We start from the raw sequence: 22,376 nt of genomic DNA, 5'->3' as shown, positions 1-22,376 counted from the left end.
AAGGAAAAACAAAGTCCAGTTGCCTGTTGAAAAAGCGCCTTTGGATCAGATTCGACATGCTGGGTGGTCTGGTGCCTGGTGGAAAGGATTTGATTTGTTTTTATATTGTTTTTATTGGCATTCATAAGGCCACCCTGCACCCCCCACCCTCCCCGGATCACTATGGGAGATAGGCAGCCATACAAGTTCTTCAAGTAATCTATTGTAAAAGAAAGCATGAAATTGTGACTTGGGGGGAAGTTTGACACTGGAAATGTCCAGATGCTATTATTTAATTCAGAAGACCTTCTTCTTTTCTGCAGGATGCTTCTGCTACTAGCTTTAAGGGCTGTCTCAGGCACCTAAAACTGGACAAAAAGCCTCTAAATTCACCCTCCCGTGTGTTCGCTGTGACCCCTTGTTATGTGGGTCCTTTGGAAACTGGCGTTTTTTTCTCCGTTGAAGGAGGATACATCACACTAGGTACTTTTAAGTGTTGTCTATCCTTTCACACTTGGTCGTTCTTGCCATGTTCTTTCAGGTTTTTTATTTTATTTTTAACTTTCAGTTCTCTCCAAAACTTTTGTGCTCTTCTCCCCCCCAGATGGGTCAGTAGCCATAGGTCAAGACTTTGAGATGACGCTGGAGATCCGACCACGGAGTTCATCTGTCCTGATATTTCACATAGGAAGAAAAACAAACTATCTCAGGCTGTCTACTGACAGCCAAAAGGTAAATTGATTCATTTTTCATCATTGGTTGGTTGGTTGGCTGATGAGCTTCTAATAATTTTTTAAATAGAGACTAATATCTTGAAAATCCTTTGAGGGAAACCAGAACAATTGTCATATATGTTGTCAGGCCTGCAACCATATTTCTCTTGGATCTTTAGCCTGCCACACTTTCTATTATTCTACTATGTCTTTTTCTATTGTGGGAAAATGGGAGGGCGGATTGTACGGAGTTAGATGCTATGTAGCCATAACAAAATTCATTCTAGAAAGCCAAGGTCATCCTTTGTCTCTGCACCTAATTGGAACTGGATGGGTGGAAGCTGCCAGCGTGGCATGGGAGATTGGACCACGTGATGGATTTATGGGTATGGGGCAAGATCTTGAACTTTCAGCTAGGGGGGGAAAACCTGGGAGCTTTCAGATTTGGGTTTTCCCAGATGTGCCAACATGGCTCTCTTAATAAATTGGAACTTTCAGCCTTGGACTCTGATTTACTTTTGGATGCTATTTGGAACCCTGACATATGTTCCCGGGCATGTGCAATAAAAGAAAATGTACCATCCGTTGTTAAGGAAGAGCATGTTTCTAAATTTTGGCAGCTTTAAGATCTGTGGAGTTCAACTCCCAGAATTCCCCAGCCAGTCATGCCAAGAGTTCAGACTGTGAAAATGGCTATGGAAGATCTCCAGACGTATTTGTTCCAAAGTGAATCTGCTCTTCCTGGAAGACCTGGGGGAGAAGACCTGATGAGGGAAACATTTCTGACATTGTGTCAACGGGGCCTTCACAGTGCTGGCCCATCTTCTGTGGTACAACTTGCCTTCACATTTAAGAATTATTTTCTCTTTACTCGGTTTCTGAAGAGGTGAAAAATTGACTGTGGAAGATGCTTTGAGGAGGCACTAAGCTTTCTTTTAGGATCCACTCTCCAAAGCAGGGTGATAGATCAATATCAGTAATAAAAAATTTAAAAATAAATGAAGAGGCCACATTAGCAATAGCAAAAGCACTTAGCCTTATATACCACTTCACAGTGCTTTACAGCCCTCTCTAAGGGGTTTGCAGAGTGGGCCTCTTGCCCCCAACAATCTGAGTCCTCATTTTACTCACCTCGGAAGGATGGAAGGTTGGGTCAATCTTGAGCCTGGTGAGATTCGAACTGCCAAATTGCAGGCAGCCGGTGATCAGTAGAAGTAGCCTGCAGTACTGCACTCTAACCACTGCGCCATCACAGCTCACATTATATGAATAGCCATGAGGAGAGATTGTGGATCAGATGAAAGGTTGTGTTTTACACTTGTTTGTTTATATCCCAGCATTATTATTTTTACAAATAACTCAAGGCTGTGAACATATCCAACACACTTCCCTCCTGTTTTCCCTACAACAACCCTGTGCAATGAATTGGGCTGAGAGAGAATGACTGGCCCAAGGTCATCCAGCTGGCTTTCATGGCTAAGGTTGGACTTCAACTCATGGTTTCTTGCTTTCTGACCCTGGTGCCTTAACCACAAGACCAGACTGGTTGTCGGTTATAACTTTCATCTAACGGAAATTGAAAATATAGTAGTGGGGTAGATCTGTAATGATCTGACTTTCTTTCTGAGAACTTCCTCTTTGCTAACATTGTTCTTCTCACTGAAGAACCAACCCTCTGATAGAATAAACCAGATTTTTCAGGGGCATCTTCCCAGTGCCATCTAAATGAACTTCTCCAAATCATTTCTCTGTATTAGGTTACGCTGACCACAAATACAGGAACAGAGGAGTTCTCCACTTCTGTGTCCCAGCCTTCCCTCTGCGATGGCCAATGGCATACAATTACAGGTGAGCCACTTTCCAACCCAAGGGATCTCACCTTTTCTTCTGCTGTCTCTTTTGGAAGGAGATATTGTCTGCATCAGAGATTTTCCCCAAACTGTATCTATATATATAAAAGCCAAATACCACTCACTCATCATGAAATCTCCAGAACTGTAAAGCCTACAAACTTAAAATTTGGCACGTATGTTCCTCTTGGCTTCTAGGTGCTTGCTAAGAAAGAATTTTTCAAAATGACCATCAGATCATCAGTATTTCTTATACAGTATTATATTAACATGTGTCGATGCTAAGGAGTTAGACATTCTACTCCCCCTCCCCATCTGAAAGGAACTCTGTTCCAACTGCCAGTTGCCTTATATTAACATGCTCTGATGCTATCCCTTCGCTAGACCAGGCATGGGCGTGGCCAACGTGTGACTCATTCGGCCTGTGGGCTGGGAATTTAGATGTTCTACTCCCCCTCCCCATCTGAAAAGAACTCTGTTCCAACTGCCAATTGCCTTATATTAACATACTGATGCTAAGGAGTTACACATTCTACATTAATTTTTAAACTTTAAGTGTCAATTTCACATAGTTTTGTAGTGAAGCACGGGTATCTAGCTAGTATTCTATAAAATTCTCCTCCCCCCCACCCTGCCCCCATCTTACATTTATGTTTATTGATCATTACGGTACACGACAATACACTGAGGAGCCTAATCACAAAATAGTATCTTTGTAGAACAGTGTTGATAAGTTCAGTTGAAGATCTAGTTGATGTATTGAGTTAACATATTGTCTCCGTGTATGGTAAATGGATAAAACAAGTCCATTTCATTAGATTTAATGTCGGTAAATCAGTCGTCTGGATTTCATGAATCCTTTCCCCTCATCAAATGGTTGTTGATGGAGGCTAAAATTGGACCATCACGCTTCTTTGGGGACTGAGTCCATTCAGATCCCATAGAGATGTCGGATACTAATTAAAACATTATAACATTTGCAAACCATGCATGTCCATCTGTCCTCATCTTTAAATAAAGACTAATTCTTTGTTGCTGGTCCAGCTCAGTATTCTGTGCTAATAAGAGGTCTCTCTTGTTGGTAATTAGAGGGGCTGCAATCCAACAGTTATTGGGCAGCTGGTTGGAAAGAGCTGTATCAATAGCACTAGGCCGATTTTTTCTTCTTGCGTATTCCTCTGGCATAAGGGAGCAAGTGGGGCTGCATGAATTATGAAATAGACCCATGCTACTTTCTTTTCTTTCATAGTCATCAAAGGAAGCAACATGATCCAACTGGATGTGGATACCAAAGCCAATTACACAGTAGGTCCAAACGAAGTCCGTGGTACCTCGGACGAAGAAAGCATTCACCTTGGTGGAATGCCAGGTGAGTGAGCTGAGGAACTGGAGCATTCAGAGGAGTCCATTAAAAGGACATATCCAGATTATTAGTTTTTAAACCTTCTAGACCTATAGGGATGCGGTGGCTCAGTGGCTAAGACGCTGAGCTTGTCGATCAGAAAGGTTGGCACTTCGGCGATTCAAATCCCTAGCGCTGCATAACGGAGTGAGCTCCCATTCCTTGTCCCAGCTTCTGCCAAGCTAGCAGTTCGAAAGCACGTAAAAATGCAAGTAGAAAAATAGGAACCACCTTTGGTGGGTGGGTAACAGCATTCCGCGTACCTTCAGCATTTAGTCCTGCCGGCCACATGACCACAGAGACATCTTTGGACAGTGCTGGCTCTTCGGCTTTGAAACGGAGATGAGCACCGCCCCCTAGAGTCAGGAGAGACTAGCACATATGTGCGACGGGAATCTTTACCTTTACCTACAGACAACAAAGAGCCTAAAATGTACGAGGAACAATTCCTGGAATTGGATGGGTGAGCCTGCTCTAATAAAAAGGACTAGAGGTGACATAACAGGGCTTCAGTATCTGAGGGGCTGCCACAAAGAGGAGGGCATCAACTTATTTACCCAAGCACCTGAGGGCAGGACGAGAAGCAATAGATGGAAAGTAAGCAAGGAGAGAACCAATCTAGAACTAAGGAGGAATTTCCCGCCAGTTAGAACAATTGGTGCAACGGCTGGCCTTGAAACGTTGTGGGGGTTCCATTACCAGAACCTGCAAAAAGAGATTGAAATAGTATAGGGCTGTGATGGCGAACCTATGGCACATCTGCCAGAGGTGGCATGCAGAGCCCTCTCTATGGGCACACGCGCCGTCACCAGCTGCTCTTCTGGTTTCCGATGGACTGGAAAACGGCCGAAAAAATGCCCCCAAAACAGAGCATTTTGGGGGCCATTTTCAGGCTGTTTTTTGAACCATTTTCTGGGATGTTTTTGGCTTGAAAAAAGCCTGAAATTGGACCAGAAAATGGCCAAAAATAGGCATGTGTGCACCGTCCAGCTGGTCTTCGGGTTTCCGGCGCATGCACCTGCACACACCTGCACGCATGTTCCGGTGCCAAAAAGGTTCGCCATCCCTGGTATAGTTTCCTGCCTAAGCAGGGAGTTGGACAAGACCTCCAAGGTTCCGACTCTGTTATTCTGTTAAATAAAAAGAGGCCAGGGGAGAGGAAGGAAGGCAGGAAAAAAGAAAAGGAAAGGAAGGAAAGGAGGGAAAAAATAAGGAAGGGGAAGGGTTACGGTTAGGAAAGAAGGGAAGGAGGGAAGGAAGAGGAAGAGAGGGACAGAGGGAGTTGTGAGCAAGGCCAAAGGATCGCAGAGTGGATGGGGCAAAGCTAGCTTTTTCTGGACAAGCCACCTACTTGGAGAATTTGAACCCGGTTCAACAACCACCAAAAAGGGTAATTCTGAATGTAATGAGCAGCAGAGATAAGGCTCAGCTGGCTATTGATGCTCCTTGATGCAAAAGTGACCATAGCAAGATTTTCTCAAGTCCTCTTGGTTTCTGTGTATAAAAGCACTTCGTTTTTCTTTTGCAGAAGTCGCTTCACTGCCCCATCTGCGCCACCCTTCCTCGTTTGTGGGCTGCATGAAGAATTTGGCAATCAACCGAAACCCAATTGACATCAGGCAAGCTGGCTCAACCAGGGGCTCTGTAGGGCTCAGCGGATGCCCGACTGGGTAAACTGGAGCTTCCTGCCGTGTGTAAAATCGGAGCCACAGATGGGTTTGTCAGCCCTCCCCAAATACGGCAGACGTCTTCGTGACGCATCTCCTTGCCGACGAAAACACAGGGTTCAATGAACAGTGTTGTATATAGAGCAGAGGAAGAGCTGCTGTGGGGTTCTCAGCTGTGCTCGTTAGCTAATTTGTAATATATTTGCACATTTCTTTCAGTATATTGGCAGTAGGGTATTCCAAACAAGGCACATGGCGTGTGCTTTATAAAAATATTTATAATGGGTGGTTAGAAGGCTAAGGTGCTCCCTTGCACGAGTGGGAGAAGTCACAGTGATGCCTTAAGCAGCAATTTCATCAAAATACACAAGAACCAAAATGTTTAAGCCTAGCTGTATCTCGCGGAGTCCTTTGTGCTCTGAAGCTTGGCTGTGTTGCTTGAAGATGTTTCTTTCTGCAAGCAAGCCAAGTTTGGAGAGCCCCGAGGATTCCAGTCCAACCCTCAGCTCTTCTATCGATATCTTCGCGTACATTTGAAAACTGCAGTTGTTCTAATAATTTTCCAGAGATTAAATTTTTAAATGGGCCGATGGCTGCAAGGGGGAAACAACCTGATACACCACAATGGCACATATATTCCCCCCCCCCCCCCCAGTATTTGAAAAACTGTTTTGCCTTCGCCAGCTTTCCCAAATGGATCAAGGAATGTAGCAGACATTCCTTAATAATTAGGTTTGCACATCGAGTGGGATATCATTAACATGGATCTGGGGTACTTTGTAGTTCAGTGTTGTGAAATCCTAGCCAGTCCGTGATGACCGGCCATACGGTGGTTTGCTTAATAGCCCCCGAGTCTAGATCTAGGATTTAAGCGGATTGTGTGACTCCAGGCCAAAACTTCCTTCATGTTAGGTGCGGTCGCTGCAGCCTGCATTTCAGTGACATTACAGGAAAACATAGGTTTTGCTTTAAATAAGGAAGAACTTTCTGAGTGAGAACAATCAACCAATGGAACAGCTTGCTTTCGAAAGCTTCATCACTTGAGACTTTCAAGAAGAGATTGGACTGCCATTTGTCAGAAATAGTTTAGGATCTCCTACTTGAGGTGGGGGAGGGAGGGTTGGACTAGATGACCTGTAACAGTGATGGCACGTCAAAATTGTGTGCGTGCACACACTATTGCATGCATGTGCCCAACACCTGCGCATGTATGCACGAAGCCCCCCCACGCATGCAAGCACGAAACACACACACCCTGCATGGGGGGGGGGGAGTTTTTACCCTCTCTAGGCTCCAGAGGCTTTCGTCCCTCCGGAAGGCTGAAAATCAGCTGGCCAGCACACACATATGTGCTGGAGCTAAGGGCTGCCATGCGGGAAAATATGGCTCTGTGTGCCACCTGCAGTATGCGTGCCATAGGTTTGCCATGACATACCTATAAGGTCCCTTCCAACTCTGTGAATCTGTTAAGGTGATGTCCTCAGCTCCTTTCAGAAAAAAACCCTAAATTCTTCACTCTTACTCCATTGCGTTGTCTTCTTCACTTTTAATATCACAACTTCTCTTTCCATCAGGTAACTTCACTTACTCCATATCAAACCAGGTTCACTTGTGCACTTAGAAACAGCCTTGTATGTTTGTGTGTGTGTGTGTGTGTGTATATATATATATACATACATTTATATATGTGTGTGTGTATATATATATATATATATATATCATCACATTGGGAAAGACAGCTCTGAAAAGAATGTTATAACTCGTCAGTATATTGGTTATTTTAATGCTGGGGTACATATTGAAAAATGGATTTTAACTCACCCTGACTTTTATTTCAGCAACTTATTTGGGGGGCTGAATAATGAAAGCAATATTTCTGTACATCTTTGCTACATACTTCCAATAAAATTTTCTGATTGTTTTTTTCTTGTAAAATTTGTACCAAGTGGCCTCAATGCAAAGAGGAGAATATGTTTGAGTGAATGCATTCATGGAATACCACCAAAGGGGATACTGGGCTTCCCACTTTATACAATATGAATTACATGCTTACAACCGAGTTGCTTGCAAGGGTTCAATTCCATAACCTCCCCCAAATATCATTATTTTTGCCAGCTGTTTGTCACTCTCCAAGCCATAACCATTCTTTATCACCTTGCGTCATGCCCAGCCTACCCTTGGGAGCGGCCTCTTTTGCAAATGGAGCTTAATACCTGGATTTGAGATTTCTGTGAAAATATTCTGCTGAAACAATTCCCCAGAGGCCCCACATTATCCAACACAGGAGGAGGGGAGAAGATCAGGAGCCCCTCAAATCTTTAATGAAGGCAAGAAATCAAATATTCCACCAAATATAGACACATCCAGGGTACAATTAGCTAAATATAAAATATATATATATATATAAACTAATAGGTGTAGGTTAACCCTTCAAACGTAAAAGTTTTACTGGATGCAAGATTTCATTTAGTCCAATCAAATCTTTCTTAGGGACAAGTGGTGTCTTAATGCTAAACAGTTGGCTGGGTTATAGCAAGAAACGAGGGGGGGGGAGTTATTTTCAGAAATAATTTTGGGAGTGAGATCCTTTACTTGTAGATTCAATACATGGAGTCAGCTAGGGATTCTACTTCAAAGTTAATATCTAGGCGTATCATTCAGACACAATTAAGAAACCTAATCTAAACTCATGTCTTCCTCTTCGTCCTTCTTCTCCTTTGCTTCTCCTTCCTTTTGGTCGGATTTGACGTTGTTCTGCATGGCTTTTGCAAATGCCTCTACGTCTAGAAAAAAAGACACATTAAATGGGTAATCCAGTAAGAGAAAAGTAAGAAAGATAGCAGGCGGCCTTGTGCACATTTGAAGTGTGTAGTTGCAACACATGAGCTGCAACAGCATGGAAGGTTTGCAGCAGGATAGCTGCAATTTGCAAAGCCTGTTTTGAAACGTTAGTCCAAATGGTAAATCCTTTGCATAAAATATGTTGGCCTAACATTAGTTCCCTTCTAAGTCAAGTTTCCAAGAAGCTGGATATCACACTTTCCATTTCACTACGCTTTACTGATAAAGCATGTTTTTACTTTACTACTAAAGCATGAGATGTTTTTTTATCATTTAGATCTGTAAGTGTTGCTCCCCTTGGCATACAATCTTGACGGCATACTATTAAAACTTTAAAACTAATATTAAACAAAAGAGAAGGGAAAATGGTGGGCAACAGCCAGCCAGGTGTCTTACACCTGTCTATTTCAGACCTTGGGGGAACAATCAAGTTTTTAAAGAACATCTACAAATTTGTAGTGTCGGGATGACCCAAAATACTTTGGGTTTTCAAGATGGAGCAGCTCTCTGGTTGCATTCTTGGTTAAAACTCTCCTTAACTATTCAATAGTAAGGATTCAACTAATTCTCTACAGCCATTTATAGCACAGACATAGGAAGACATAAATGATCGCAAACAAAGGTGCCAGGCTTCGAACCACCACGTCAGCAATGGACAATCCTGAATAGGATTCGCACCTCACATAGCGTCTGCCGGGACTCTTTGTATAAATGGGGCAGAGCATCCTCCCCTCTCTGTGACTGCGGGGTCCCATGTCAAACTGAGGATCACATTGTGATCGGCTGAGGGCACATGCAGGTCCAGTACCTGATTTTTTAAAATATAAATGATGCTGAGCTTCAAAGGTTAGATCAGTGGTCCGTAACATTTTGGGCACCAGGGACCGCTTCTGTGGAGAAAGGTTTTTCTGTGGACTGAATGGGATGTGCAGATGGGGCTTCGCTTGTTTGCACGGCTCGTTGCTGGCTTGCCGTGGATTGGATTGGATCGACTTGAAGAAGTGTGGACTTCAACTCCCAGAGTTCCACATGCTAGCTGGGAAATTCTGTGAGTATAAATTTGCCCACAGCTGAGAAACACTGGATGAGTGTGACCCAAAAAAGCCTTCCAGAAAACAAAGAGAACCCAATGTCAGGCCTCCAGTCATATTCCTTTTAGGCTCTTGGGCCTGCCACACACACTCTTATTTCACTATGCCAGCGATGGCGAACCTTTTTTGGCTCGCGTGCCACAAGTGAGGGGAGCGCAGGGGGGTTGTGTGTGGGCGTGCTGCACCCATAATGCAACGCGCGACCCCCCCCCCATTTTTATATGCTTTTTTCGCCCTCCCCAGGCTCCAGAGGCTTTATAGGAGCCTGGGGAGGGCAAAAAGAGCCTCCCCTGCCCCCCCGGAGGCTTCAGGGATCATCCGGAGGCTTCCCTGAAGCCTTCGGAGCGCTCAAAAGGATCTTCCGAGCAAACTGGAAGTGACTTCCGGGTTGTTCGTAGGGTCATTTTAAGCGCTCCGAAGGCGTCAGGGAAGCCTCCGGACGGTCCCTGAAGCCTCTGGAGGCCCTCTGGGAGGGCGGGGGAGGCTCTTTTCGCCCTTTCCAGGCTCCTATAAAGCCTCTGGAGCCTGGGGAGGGTGAAAAATGGCTTTTAAAAAGGTGAACTCAGCTGGCCAGCGCGCGCATGCGCCCTGGCCAGCTGACGGCAGCGCCTCGCATGCCCTGACAAATGGCTCCGCGTGCCACCTGTGGCACGCGTGCCATAGGTTCGCCATCACTGCACTATGCCATTTCATTAGTGGGGAATTGGGAGGGGGAATAGTAAGGAGTACAATGTTGTTGTCAAAATAAAACATTCCTTCCTAGAAGCCCAAGGTCATTCTTTGTCTCTGCACCTCTGCACCTGATCGGAAGTGGATGGAAATGCCAGCATGGCAGAGGAAGATTGTGATGGACTTGTGGTTGTGGGGGCAAGATCATGAACTTTCAACTGGGTAGAAAACCCAGGAAGTTTTCAGATTCGGGTTTCCCACAGATGTGCCAACATGTCTCTCTTAATAAATTGGAACTTTGAGGAAAGCTCTGCCTTGGACTCTGATTTAATTTTGGATGATATTTGGAACGCTGACACAGAATTCAAATCTCACGATGTATTACTTCATCCTTAGAAAGATTTCCGTTCATGATTCAGCAGCTCCCAATTAGCTGTGGAAATGAACTTACCGCCTTTATTTGCTGCGTCTATGGCCTCGGATGGTAAGCCAAATTGGCTCATCAGGGGTCCCAGCTGTCCAGAAGCTAAGGCAGCACTGAACATGCTCAACGCCTGCAAAATGAAAAAAAAAAGACCAGCTCATCTGTAAGACTGTAAGAGATTCTGAGAAAATCAAACTTCTTCTATCTTCACAGAGGCAGACTACAGAAGATCCTTGTTCCAAAAAAGATTTAATGATTAGGTGAAGTCAAAAATCCAGCTCCCACTGGCTACATGACAACAGATGAGGGTAGATGAGGGGTCCTTCTCATGTGCCTGTGATACAATCTAACCAAAGTCAGGCTTCATTCATCACATTTTCTTTCTATCCTAGAATACGATGCTCTAATTTCTGCCCTATAATTTCTTGGTATTTCAATTGGAGCTAAAAAAAATTAGATAGCGCTACGAGCTTCGTTGTAAACTATCCACGTGGGTGGTAGCGTGACAACTATAATTCTTTAGTTGAATTCTCACCAGTCCTGTGGATTGCTAGCTAAGCATTGCTGGGGTAAAGTCACTGTAAAACAGAAATGAGTAAAGCAACACAGCCCCCAAATAGTTGCATACTACCAAAAGGTTCAAAAGACCAGCAAAGCTGTACTGGTTAAAATAACACTTAAATTTCTGAATGAACGGTCTCTCATCCCCCGCTTCACCTTTCCCTAACCTGACCCTGTAGGCCAGGGGTCTCCAACCTTGGCAACTTTAAGACTTTGCTGGCTGAGGAACTCTGGGAGTTGAAGTCAAATTGCCAAGGTTGGAGAGCCCTGCTGTAGACCAGTTCCTAGAGGTAGCTTTTGACCTATTCACCTGTCATTTAGTGACAGTTCAAAGTTACAATAGATCTCCCAAGAGCTACTTATGACTCAAGTTAACCACATTCGCTTGGCCCCTTCAACAGTCACATAATTGCATTTTCAGTGCTCGACAACCAGCTCATCATTGCAGTCACATAACCATGATTTGCAACATTTTTTGCCGGTTTCCGGCAGAAAAAAAAAGAGACCTTTGGGAGGAAAAATGGTTTTGCTTAATGATTTGTGTCACAAAAAATAACCCGCTGAATACGTGATGCCTTGACTTACAACTGCAATGACTGACAGCTTAAACTCTGGGCTCAATTACAGTTGAGGACGGCCTGCACGAGCTCACTTAAGACCCTCTTATTCAACTTGGGACCAAGCTCTGCTCCTCGACTGACGTTAAAATGGTTACCTGATGAAACTGCGGAGAGGTGAGCGTGTTTTGAATCTCCTCTGCTGTTTGCGGCAGAGATTCCCCCGAAGGAAGGTAAGGCAGCAAGCGCTCTTGGACTTCCGTGTTGGCCAGAATGGGCGCCATGATTTCCGGAGTAAGCACACTGGACAGGTCAACTGCAGAACACAATTAGGATGGTCTCTTGAGGTACATGGAATGAGCAAAGATGCTAGAGGTGATCACAAATCCCAAGGGTAACCTGGAAATCACCCCAATAACTACAAAAATCATGACTACCACATCCTAAATGTGCTAGTTCAGGGGTGTCAAACTTGGGTCGTCGCATGACATATCGCGACTTTCCCCGTTATCTGGCGTTATCTATGAGTTTGACACCCCTGTGCTAATTGATTCTAATCAATCTCTTGTGGGCCGCCAGACCCAGACAATGAGAAGGTGGGGAAGAACTTGAGCCAGTTCTGGAGTTTGGGGAAGGCTCTGGTGGATGCTCAGAGTCGGACACAGAGATAGAGCCAGGGCCGTCCGGCACTTCCCAGCCACCGGAGAGGCAGCTGCCTTTGGAGGCTGAGATGAGTGAGGAGGAGGGACAGCTGGGGCCTGTTCCAGATACACATATGCACAGATCAGATAGGAGAGAACAATGGAGGACAATGAGCCATCTCAGGAAGCAAAACAAACATGGACGCTGACTGGCCCCTCCCTGCCTGGGGAATAAACAGGAGGAAAGGGGAGTGGTTTGGTTGTTGCAGACAACTGTTTGCATTTCTAGAAAGTTTGCTTCTTGTGTGTTTCGTGTGACAAAGACTGGCCTGCCAGAATTGAGGTTTATCTATTTTTCTGTTGAACTGACTCACATTTTTCAGAGTATAAGATGCACCTTCCCACACCTAAGAGGGTGAAAATTTGGCTGCGTCTTATACATCAAATGTAGCCCTGCCCACCCACCAGCCCTCACCCTTTGGCTTCTGCCTCCCAGCAATTTGCCTCCTTGCAGCAAACAGCCTGTTTCAGTTTCCGCTTCACCACAGCCTGATTACCACAAGCAGCTGATTGTCAGTTAGATCGGCCTCCCCACCATCAGCTGTTTCAGGCTGCAAGGATTGCTATTGCTTCCACGCGCCACATTTTTGGCCTCCGCGTGCCCATTTTATGCCCATTCTGATCCCTGCTGCCCAGAACGGACAGAAAATGGGGCACGTGGAGACCAAAAATGGGATAGAGGTTAAAAATGGGGGCGCGGAGGGGGTAATAGGCTATGGCAATCCCTGCATCCTGAAACATCTGATTGTCAGAAGCTGATCCAACCGACAATCAACTGCTTGTGCTAATCAGGCTGTGCTGAAAAGGGCTGTTGGCTGTTTGCTGCAAGGAGGCAAATTGCTGGGAGGCAGAGGCAGATTTTTCCCCCCTTGTTTTCCTCCCCAAAAGCTAGGTGCGTCTTATACTCCGAAAAATATGGTAACTCCTTGCAAGACGGTTGCCTGCACTTTCTGTTGGTGAATGCAGTTAATTCCCAATGTGTAAATAAAGAGGATTTTCTTTGTGGGGAGTCTGTTTCTTGCTTCTGGGAAAGCTGGGTCAGAACATTACCAACCAACAGCTGCCTAACACTGGTTCATACTGTGGTATCTGAAGTCCAGAAATTTTGTCTAACTCCAGGCCTGAGTAATAAAGACTGTGAGATGTTTGGATGGAAATTCGAGGAAAGATGCACGTTTTGAGACATACCAAACGTACAACCCTCTTTTTACCTTGCGGCCCTCCTGTTCCGGCTGGTACATTCATAGTAGCTAAGATGGTCTGAAGATCACTCAGCTGGATGGGTTGGGTAGGGCTTGTTGCTGTGCTGGTCCCGTTTCCCGAGCTCGGAGCAGGACTAGGACTTGTGGCTGTGGCTGTGGCCGTGACTGTGGCCGCTGCAGGAGCAGCAGGAGCGGGCGTTACTCGTGTGGAGGAAGTGCTGGAGGATGGTGTCACAGCTGCTGACTGGCTGCGAGAACTGAAAGATTTCGGAAAAAAATGTCTGCAACTGTTATATCTCAGCTAAAGAAGAGAAGGGGGTTAAAGAAGTGAAAAATCCAAATTTAGGCCATCTAGTCTTTATTTGACCACTCCTTACGATGACTCCTCTTCTCAGTTTCTAACTCTTTTAACTTTTTTTTTCATCACAAGCACAAAATCCAGAAGTGAAACGTTCAATCACTTTGGTTTTGCCAATTAGATAGATTTGATGTTATAAAAATGGCTAGTATATACCAATGTGTAAAAGTCAAAAGTTGAGGCTGTAATGTTGCCATCTTCTACTGTGCTGAAAATAGTCGGAAGTCAATGGGTTGTTTTTTCCTTTGTTTGTCTTGTACCCCATATTCCCCCCCCCCCATTTTTTCTTCCCTAATTTCCTATTTCGATTTTCCTTTGTATTTATACTTTGATAAAACAGAAGTCAAACTCTTAACTTATCAAAGGCAACAGATGATTTCATCTTACAGCCATGAATTTAGTAGTACAATTTTGGAGAAACGGGACACAAATTTCGGTTCCTACAGATGAGAGCTGGTATTTTAAGTCACATGTTAAAAACGCTAGAAGTAGAGAAGTAACTTTCTTTAGTTGCAAAATACATGCTGCTAAACAAAGCATTCCACACCCAAACTCAGGTACAACTTGCAAAGAAGTCCTGATTGGTCCACAAAGATGATGAGGACATTTTGCACACCCTTTCCCCTTGGAAAATGCTAGATGATTTTCATGTCTACATCTCTACTGCCTTATCTACAATGAAGGAATAATGCTGGCCTATATATCTATGGAGATTCTCCGTCATCCAGGTCATGGTTGTCCCAAAGGTGCTTTTTCAAGAGGGGATGGGACTTTGTTTTTTCTTTGAAGACGTTGCGCTTCTCATTTAAGAAGCTTCTTCAACTCTGGATGGTGGGGAATTCTCCAATCAGAGCTGAAGAAGCTTCTTGGATGAGAAGAAAAACATCTTCAAGGAAAAACCAGAAAGTCAAGTAGCCTCTTGAAAATAGCACCTTTAGGACACCTGGTCTATATAGTTAACGTAAGAGTTATTGAAATAAGTAAGAAGCACTAATATTGTTTCCAAATAAATGCAGTCCTCCACTTATGACCAGTCGCTTAGCAACTGTCTCAAAAAAAGGTCATAAAATGGGATCAGTCACGAGGACCTGCTTTGCAACCTTAATGGGCAGGCTCCATTGCAATCGTAAATCAAGGACCGGATGTACAAGCATAATTCTTTTTTTAAATATAATATTATTTTTATTATACAATGTTCTTTGTTATATTCAAAATTTCCATATCCACAATGGCAGTGTACTAACAGGGTATAACCTTTTCAAAAATACAAATAGTAAATCTTATACACACAATAGCTATAGCTATTATTCTCAAAATCTATTCACCATATTCTTCACATATCCTTAAACACTTTTTGTTATTTAATTAAACACTGTTCGTTTTTGTCTATAATTAGTTAATATCAAGCATTATAAACATCAGATAACCATCACATTTGTAGCCATTATCGTCAAGTCTATTAATCAATGTTTACTTATCGTTATTCAATATTCATTATTTAATTACATTTACTTCATTTTATTTACACATCCTTATTTTAAATTTCTAACTTGATACTATTTTCTAACCATTGATAAAATAATTCCCAAGTTAAAAAGGATTGTCATCCTTAATTTTCAATGTTAATCTATCCATTTCAGCACATTCTAGTTTTTTCTTTATTACATTTTCCTCTATAGGTATGTTTTCATTGTTTCAGTTTGTGCATACACAATTCTCGCTGCTGTTACCACTTGTAAAATTGAATATGTATTTCTTTTATTATATTTCTCGGGTAGGATACCCAACAAGAACATCTCCGGTTTTAGGTCTATTTGTTGTTTTGCCATTTCTTCTAGCCACATTTTTATTTCTAACCATTTTTTTTTGCAATAGGACAAGTCCACCACATATGATAGTAAGAACCCAGTAACTGTTTACATTTCCAACATCTGGGAGATACGTTTTGGAACATCTTTGCCATTCTTACTTGTGGCAATGCCACCTATGAAACATTTTGTAGAGATTTTTTTTTATAGGCTGTTGACATCATCAATTTATAATTTCTTTCCCAGAGTTTTTGCCATTTGTCTAAGTTCTATAGTATATCCAAAATTTTTGGACCATACTATCATTGTTTCTTTTACTTGTTCTTCTTCCGTTTTAAAACTCAATAAGCAGCTATTTTTTTTTACTAATTTATCATCCGTCCTAAAAATATCTGATCTAATTCTGAAGGTTCTTTGTTTTTTGTAAAATCTATATATTTCTGCATCTTACTTGTACCTTGATTGTATTTGCATAAGTGGCCACCAAGCCAAATCAATTCCTTGATTTTCAGTCCTTGTTTCGATTTTAATTTCCCTTGTTCATTTAGGATATTTTTATATCTTGTAATTTTTTCCAGTTCAAGAACATTCTATTGTGGATAGGCAGACAGATATTTTCATGTAATGTATGATTTTTCCCCATACTAAAAGTAGAGCATTTCTAATATGTCTTTGAAAATATCTGTGTATTTTATTTTTCCCATACCACATAAAAGCATTGCATCCCAATTGCAAATCATGTCTTTCTAAAGTCAAAAAAAATTGTTCCTCAAATTAACCCATTCTTTCACCCAAGCACTGAGTACAATTCCCAATCAGGTAATCCAAATCTAATTTTATTCTTGCTTTTTTCCATTGCCAAATAAACTTAAAATCAATTTATTTAAATCCTCAAATAACTTTTTTTCTAGTTTTATTGGAATTGTTTGAAACAGAAATAACTTCAGCAAAATTTTCATTTTTATTTTAACTATTCTTTCAACCATCGACAGCTGTAGGTTTTTCCATTTTTCCAGGTCTATGTGTTGTATTAATTTAAAATAATTATCTTCTTTAATAATTGCATTTCTCGCCGCTAACCAGATTCCTAAATATTTTACTTTTTTAGTTATCAGAATGCCCATTTTTTCCACCAATTCATTTTTTGTCTATTTGTAAGATTCTTTACAGCATCTTAGTCTTTCTTTATTTTTAATCTACTTCACCAAATCTTCTAAATTAATTTAGATCCCATTTCTAGTGGTTCTTCTAGGATAAATACTAGATCATCCGCAAACGCCTGTAATTTGTAATTTTCTTTTTTTATTTCCATGCCTTTTATTTCTGGGTCTTGTCTGATCTTTCTAATGAAGACTTCCAAAGTTAGTATAAATAATAAGGGGGACAGAGCTAGCTGTTTTTCAGAGTGTACTTCATAGTATGCCAATGTATTCAAGATGATTCTCATATTATTTAATTTGACTTTTGGATAAGAAACCATTCTGGTCCGGGCATATAAATTCGTTCAAGAACCTTTTTAGTCTCTCTGCTACTATTGAGGTATATATTTTGTCGTCTACAATTAATAATGATATTGGTCTATAGTTTTTTATCTGCTGTAAATGAGTCTTCCCTTTGGCATTAAGGTAATATTTGCATCTGCCAATGTTTTAGGAAGATTGGCCCTTAACAACACATCATTATAGATCTCCAACATTGACAAACCTAAGACATCTTGTAGATGTTTATAAAGTTCTGCCGAAAGCCCATCTGATCCAGGTGTTTATGGGTTTTTTGCCTTTAAATTGCTTCTGTTACTTCCATCGTTGTTATTCTTTCATTTAACATCGCTCTCACTGTTTCTGATACTTTGGGTAATGCGGCCTTTTCTAAATATTGTTTTATTATACCTTCTGACACTTTTTCTTGACTGTAAAGTTTCCCACAGAATTCCTGGATTATTTTTTTTATCTTCATTTTGATGGTGAAGGATCTGCTTCTCATCTATCAGTTTATGTATCATTTTCTTCTCTTTCTCTTTTTTTCCAGCTTGTATGCTAGCCATCTACCTGGCTTATGTGCATTTTCAACAAAGCTTTGTCTTACTAATTTAATTTTTTGTGCCATTTCTTCTTTTTCTATTACGTTTTATATTTTATTAATTCCATTTTCTTTTACACTACTTTTTTGCAAGCTTTTATAGAATTTTCTGCGATTCTATCTCCAGTTTTTTGAGTTCTTGTAGTGTTTTTGCTGTTGTTTCTTTTTCTTGTTTCTTCTGCTTATATATACTGTATTATGGTTAATCCTTGCATGTATTCTTTAACTGTGTCCCAAACATTTTGTAGTGATGTTTCTTCTTTTGTGTTTTCTTTAAAAATGAAATTCTTTTTCCATTATTTGTATTTATTTTTATTGGCTTATAATCTGCCCATATTATCGTTTCTGCATCAATCTCTTGGACATCTGTTCTCATTTCTGGCGACATCGACATTCTGGCGATATCATATCTATGCTGGGTAAAGATTGGTGTCTGTTCGAATAAAATGTATATTGGTTTTTCTTTGGATTTAACTCTCTCCATATATCCTGTATGCCTATTCCTTGTGTCATTTCGAAAAAAGGTTTTGGGAGTGTCATTTTTTTACTTTTTTTGCTGCATCTATAGTCTAGTTTGACATTCTCAATTGCACTGAAGTCCACTATCATACATATGTATTCATAGTCTATTTCAATTATCTTCTTATGGAGCTTTTTGTAGAATTCTTCGTTTGTTATTTGGTGCATATATTGTGATCAAAAGAATCTGTTTCTGATTTATTACAACCTCAACCATCAATATTCTCCCTTCTTCATCTGAATACACTTATTTGGCTTTTACCATTTCTTTAACATATAATGTCACCCTTTTCTTTTGTTGTGCTAATGCAGAATATAATTTCCCACTTTGGGGGTGTTCGAATAAGTTGCAATGTTGTTTTTTAATATGCACTTCTTAAAAACAAATTAGGTCCATTTTTAATTTTTGTAGTTTCGTAAATGTTTCTTTTTCCTTTTCATAGGGGAGTTCAATCCATTTATGTTAATTGATAACATCTTTATTTCTTTTTCCATCACTTAATTTATATATAGGTTTTACACTCCTAGTTGTTCTTGCCTCCCTCTGTTCTTTTGCTCTTGCACCTTCTCATTCTGCTCGTTCTTTTTTCATTTTCACTCTCTTCTTGTGGCGAAGTCTTTTCTTCTGCTTGCATTTCTTCTTGTCTTTTACTTTCTATCTCTTCCCTGCTTTCCTGTTGTTCACATCCAGCAAAATGATGATCAAAAAAGGCATATGCTTTATCTAGTGAATCCAGTCTAAATCTTTTGTTTTGCCAAATAACCAGAATTCCCTCTGGTATCAACCATCTAAAAATTACATTACATTTGATCAATTGTGCTGTCAGGAATTGATATTGTCTCCTTTGATCTCTTACTCTCCTAGGGACCTGTTTCAACATCACATTTTTTTTCCTTTTATATTTCAAAGGCTCTTCTCTTGATCTTTTAAGTATTTCATCTCTCAATCTCTTTTTAGTAAATCTCACGTGTACCTCTCTTGGCAGTTTATGCCTTCTTGTGTAAATTGTATGAATTCTAAATATTTCCCCTATTTCCACTTGGACCTCTTGTTTAGTTTTCTGTAGAGCTCCAGCCAACAACTCTGTTATCACATCCATCAGGTCTTCCCCTTTCTCTTCTTTAATATTCTGGAATATTAGGAAGTAGGCCGCCTTTTCCATCTCCAGGACAATTATTGTCTCCTCCAGGTCTTTGTTAACTTGTGCTACTTCCTGCACTTCTTTCTCTGTTTGTTCTGGTTTGTCCTCCATTTTCTGTATCCTCTGTTCATTTTTTGCTGTCTTTTGCAGAATATTCCTCATCTGACGTATTTCCCCCTTCAGCTCCCTCATTTCATTTTTTATCTCATCATGATTTTTTGCCATGGTTTCTTGGATTTTAACCAAAGTTTCTTGAATTGATTGAAGCGTTGCTTGCATGTTCTGAAGAGAGTTTGGTATCTCCAAACCCAACCCACTTTCTCTGGATCTTTGACTGGATGGGCTGGATGCTGCTGAAGAAGCTTCTTGGATGAGAAGCGAAACGTCTTCAGGGAAAAACCAGAAAGTCAAATTGCCTCTTGAAAAAGGCACCTTTGGGACGGCTGGTCTATATAGTTAACACAAGAATTATTGAAATAAGTAAGAAGCACTGATATTTTTTCCAAATAAATGCAGTCCTCCACTTATGACCAGTCGCTTAGCAACTGTTTGAAATTACAACCCCCCAAAGAGGTACTTACAAACCAGTTCCAACGTTTCCCCTGTCACACTGCATTTCAGGCACTTGGCAACCAGGCTGCATTTATGGTTGTTTGCATCATCTCTTGAGTCGCGTGACTACAATTTTGGATGTTTTAGCTAAAAACTGGCATTCTGGTTTTCAGCACAAACACTCTATAGCAAACATTGAGTTCGTTTAACAATCACGGTGCTTGTTTAATGACTGCCTCAAAAAAAGGTCATAAAATTGGATCAGTCACGTGAGGACCTGCTTTGCAACCATAATGGGCAGACTCCATTGCAATCATAAACTAAGGACCAGCTGTACAAGCATAATTCTTGGGGGAGGGGGGGCTAATATAATGAGCTATGAAAGTGCCACAGAAGGCTGACAGCTCTCAGGATTTTTACAGTCCTCCTTGGACCTCCACTGATGAACTGACAATGTCCCTTCCCATCTCACACTTGTAGGTGCAAAGCTGAAAGAACTATTTGTCCAGAGTGCCCTATAACTGTGGTAACTTTAAGATGCCACAATTACAGCATGGCTCAATTGGTTCAGCTAAAGGAGATCTGATTTTGTGGCATAAAATTGTTCTACTGTGAGGCTGAGAGGTCTCAAAACATTAAAGGTAAAGGTTTCCCCTAACCTAGGGGTCCCCAACTCCTGGTCCGTTCGTCTGTGGCATGCTAGAAACCAGGCCATACAAACAAGCAAAGCCCCATTCATGGGATGCAAGCAGCATGTGAATCTCCCTCCTCCCCCACACTCTGGTCCACCAAAAAACCCTTCTCCATAGGACTGGTCCCTGGTGTCCAAAAGTTTGGGGGCCACTGCCCTAACCATTCATGTCCAACTCTAGGGGGCAGTATAATGAAATTAACTTCTATCCCTACCTTAATATGTAAAAGGACATTTAAATGGTAAGTTAAACTTCTTACCTGGAAGAAGAGCTGCTTGTTGGAGGCCCCCCACTGCCCAACAGACTAGCCAGGCCAGGACCTGTTAGAGCACCAAGTCCACCTATCGGCACAATTAACAATAAGATTTTTTTTTAAAGTCATTTCTTAGAAAAAAGTTTATTAAAACATGTATTTGGAATGGGCGTTGGTCCTTACTCATTTTCTGGTAGAGTAGAGACAGCAGTCAGACTGGGCATGCTCCGTCCATTAACCAATTGGACTGAGTCTACACTTATGATGTCATCGGGCCGTTGTGGTTCCTCCCCCGTTTCTGATAAAGGAAAACTCTAGACTCACGTGAGAATTGTGAGCAAAATGTGAAAGTCCATAGTCACTGTATCTCTCACTCTCTCCTCCACACAAGGAATCCCCTCGCGTGACCCATACCAGGGCGGGGCTGGCTGCTGTCTCTACTCTACCAGAAAATGAGCGTATCAGGTAAGGACCAACACCCATTTTCCTGTTATCGTAGACAGCAGCCAGACTGCGACATACCAAAGACTGGGCTGTCCACTAGGGTGGGAAATTATTTTTAAAAAAGGTCCGTTAGGGAACAAGCACTTGTTGCAGAACCCTGCGCCCAAAGGCTGCGTCAGCTGATGCATACTTGTCCAACTTGTAATGACGTATGAAGACTGTGGGAGACGCCCAGGTGACCGCCCAGCAAACTTCTTCCAAGGTGGCTTGAGTGGACCAAGCCGTAGATGTTGCAGCGCTGCGTGTAGAGTGAGCTGTAATGTTCGCAGGGACCTGTATGGATTGACCTGTACTCCTTGGGTACCAAAGCTTCAATCCATAAGTTCATAAGACAGTTTAATACAGGCTCTTATCCAGCGCTCCAGACTAGACGATGAAGCTTTGGTACTCAAGGAGGCCTGGCGAAAGGAGATGAAGAGAGCTTCCGAGTGGCAAAATGAGGCGGAGCGGTCGATGTAGATCTTGAGGGCACGACGTACATCAAGAGTGTGCCACTTGATGAGTGTTCCATCCAGGTCAACTCCTGACCTCGGTGGAAACAGCTATTGACCTTTGGTATGAATGTCGGGTCCAGTCTTAAGACAACTCGGTCTGGATGGAACACACACAGGTCATGCCTGACTGAAAGAGCAGCCAAATCAGAAATACGTCTGGCTGAGGTTACAGCCACCAAAAACAGCGTTTTGAAGGACAACAGTTTCAAAGAAGTGGATCTCATAGGTTCAAAAGGCGCGGAAGTCAAAGCCTCTAGGACACGAGGTAAGTCCCAAGTCAGATATCTATGTATGGCAGGGGGACGCAGGTTGGACGCT

General features: G+C 41.9%; 2 protein-coding genes across 2 annotated transcripts in view; one reads left to right on the top strand and one right to left on the bottom strand.

Moving 5' to 3' along the window:
• The window catches only part of LAMA5 (laminin subunit alpha 5), a 258,524-nt gene extending 250,992 nt beyond the window's left edge, over positions 1–7,532 (top strand). The window contains exons 76-80 of the mRNA XM_081949680.1: positions 303–462; positions 584–711; positions 2,450–2,540; positions 3,792–3,911; positions 5,473–7,532. Of these exons, the coding sequence (XP_081805806.1) occupies positions 303–462; positions 584–711; positions 2,450–2,540; positions 3,792–3,911; positions 5,473–5,618 (645 nt within the window). The 3' untranslated portion in view covers positions 5,619–7,532. The remainder of the gene's footprint in view (positions 1–302; positions 463–583; positions 712–2,449; positions 2,541–3,791; positions 3,912–5,472) is intronic.
• A 378-nt stretch (positions 7,533–7,910) lies between these two features.
• The window catches only part of ADRM1 (ADRM1 26S proteasome ubiquitin receptor), a 37,439-nt gene continuing 22,973 nt past the window's right edge, over positions 7,911–22,376 (bottom strand). Inside the window, exons 6-10 of the mRNA XM_081949756.1 lie at positions 21,067–21,148; positions 13,667–13,914; positions 11,913–12,070; positions 10,664–10,766; positions 7,911–8,394 (exon numbers count right to left, since the gene is read on the bottom strand). Of these exons, the coding sequence (XP_081805882.1) occupies positions 8,288–8,394; positions 10,664–10,766; positions 11,913–12,070; positions 13,667–13,914; positions 21,067–21,148 (698 nt within the window). The 3' untranslated portion in view covers positions 7,911–8,287. The remainder of the gene's footprint in view (positions 8,395–10,663; positions 10,767–11,912; positions 12,071–13,666; positions 13,915–21,066; positions 21,149–22,376) is intronic.

Source organism: Natrix helvetica (genome assembly GCF_964273705.1).
Source record: "Natrix helvetica genome assembly, chromosome: 3".
NCBI lineage: Eukaryota > Metazoa > Chordata > Lepidosauria > Squamata > Natricidae > Natrix > Natrix helvetica.
Note: the sequence above shows the minus strand (reverse complement) of the source record. Positions and strands in the feature narration are given on the sequence as shown.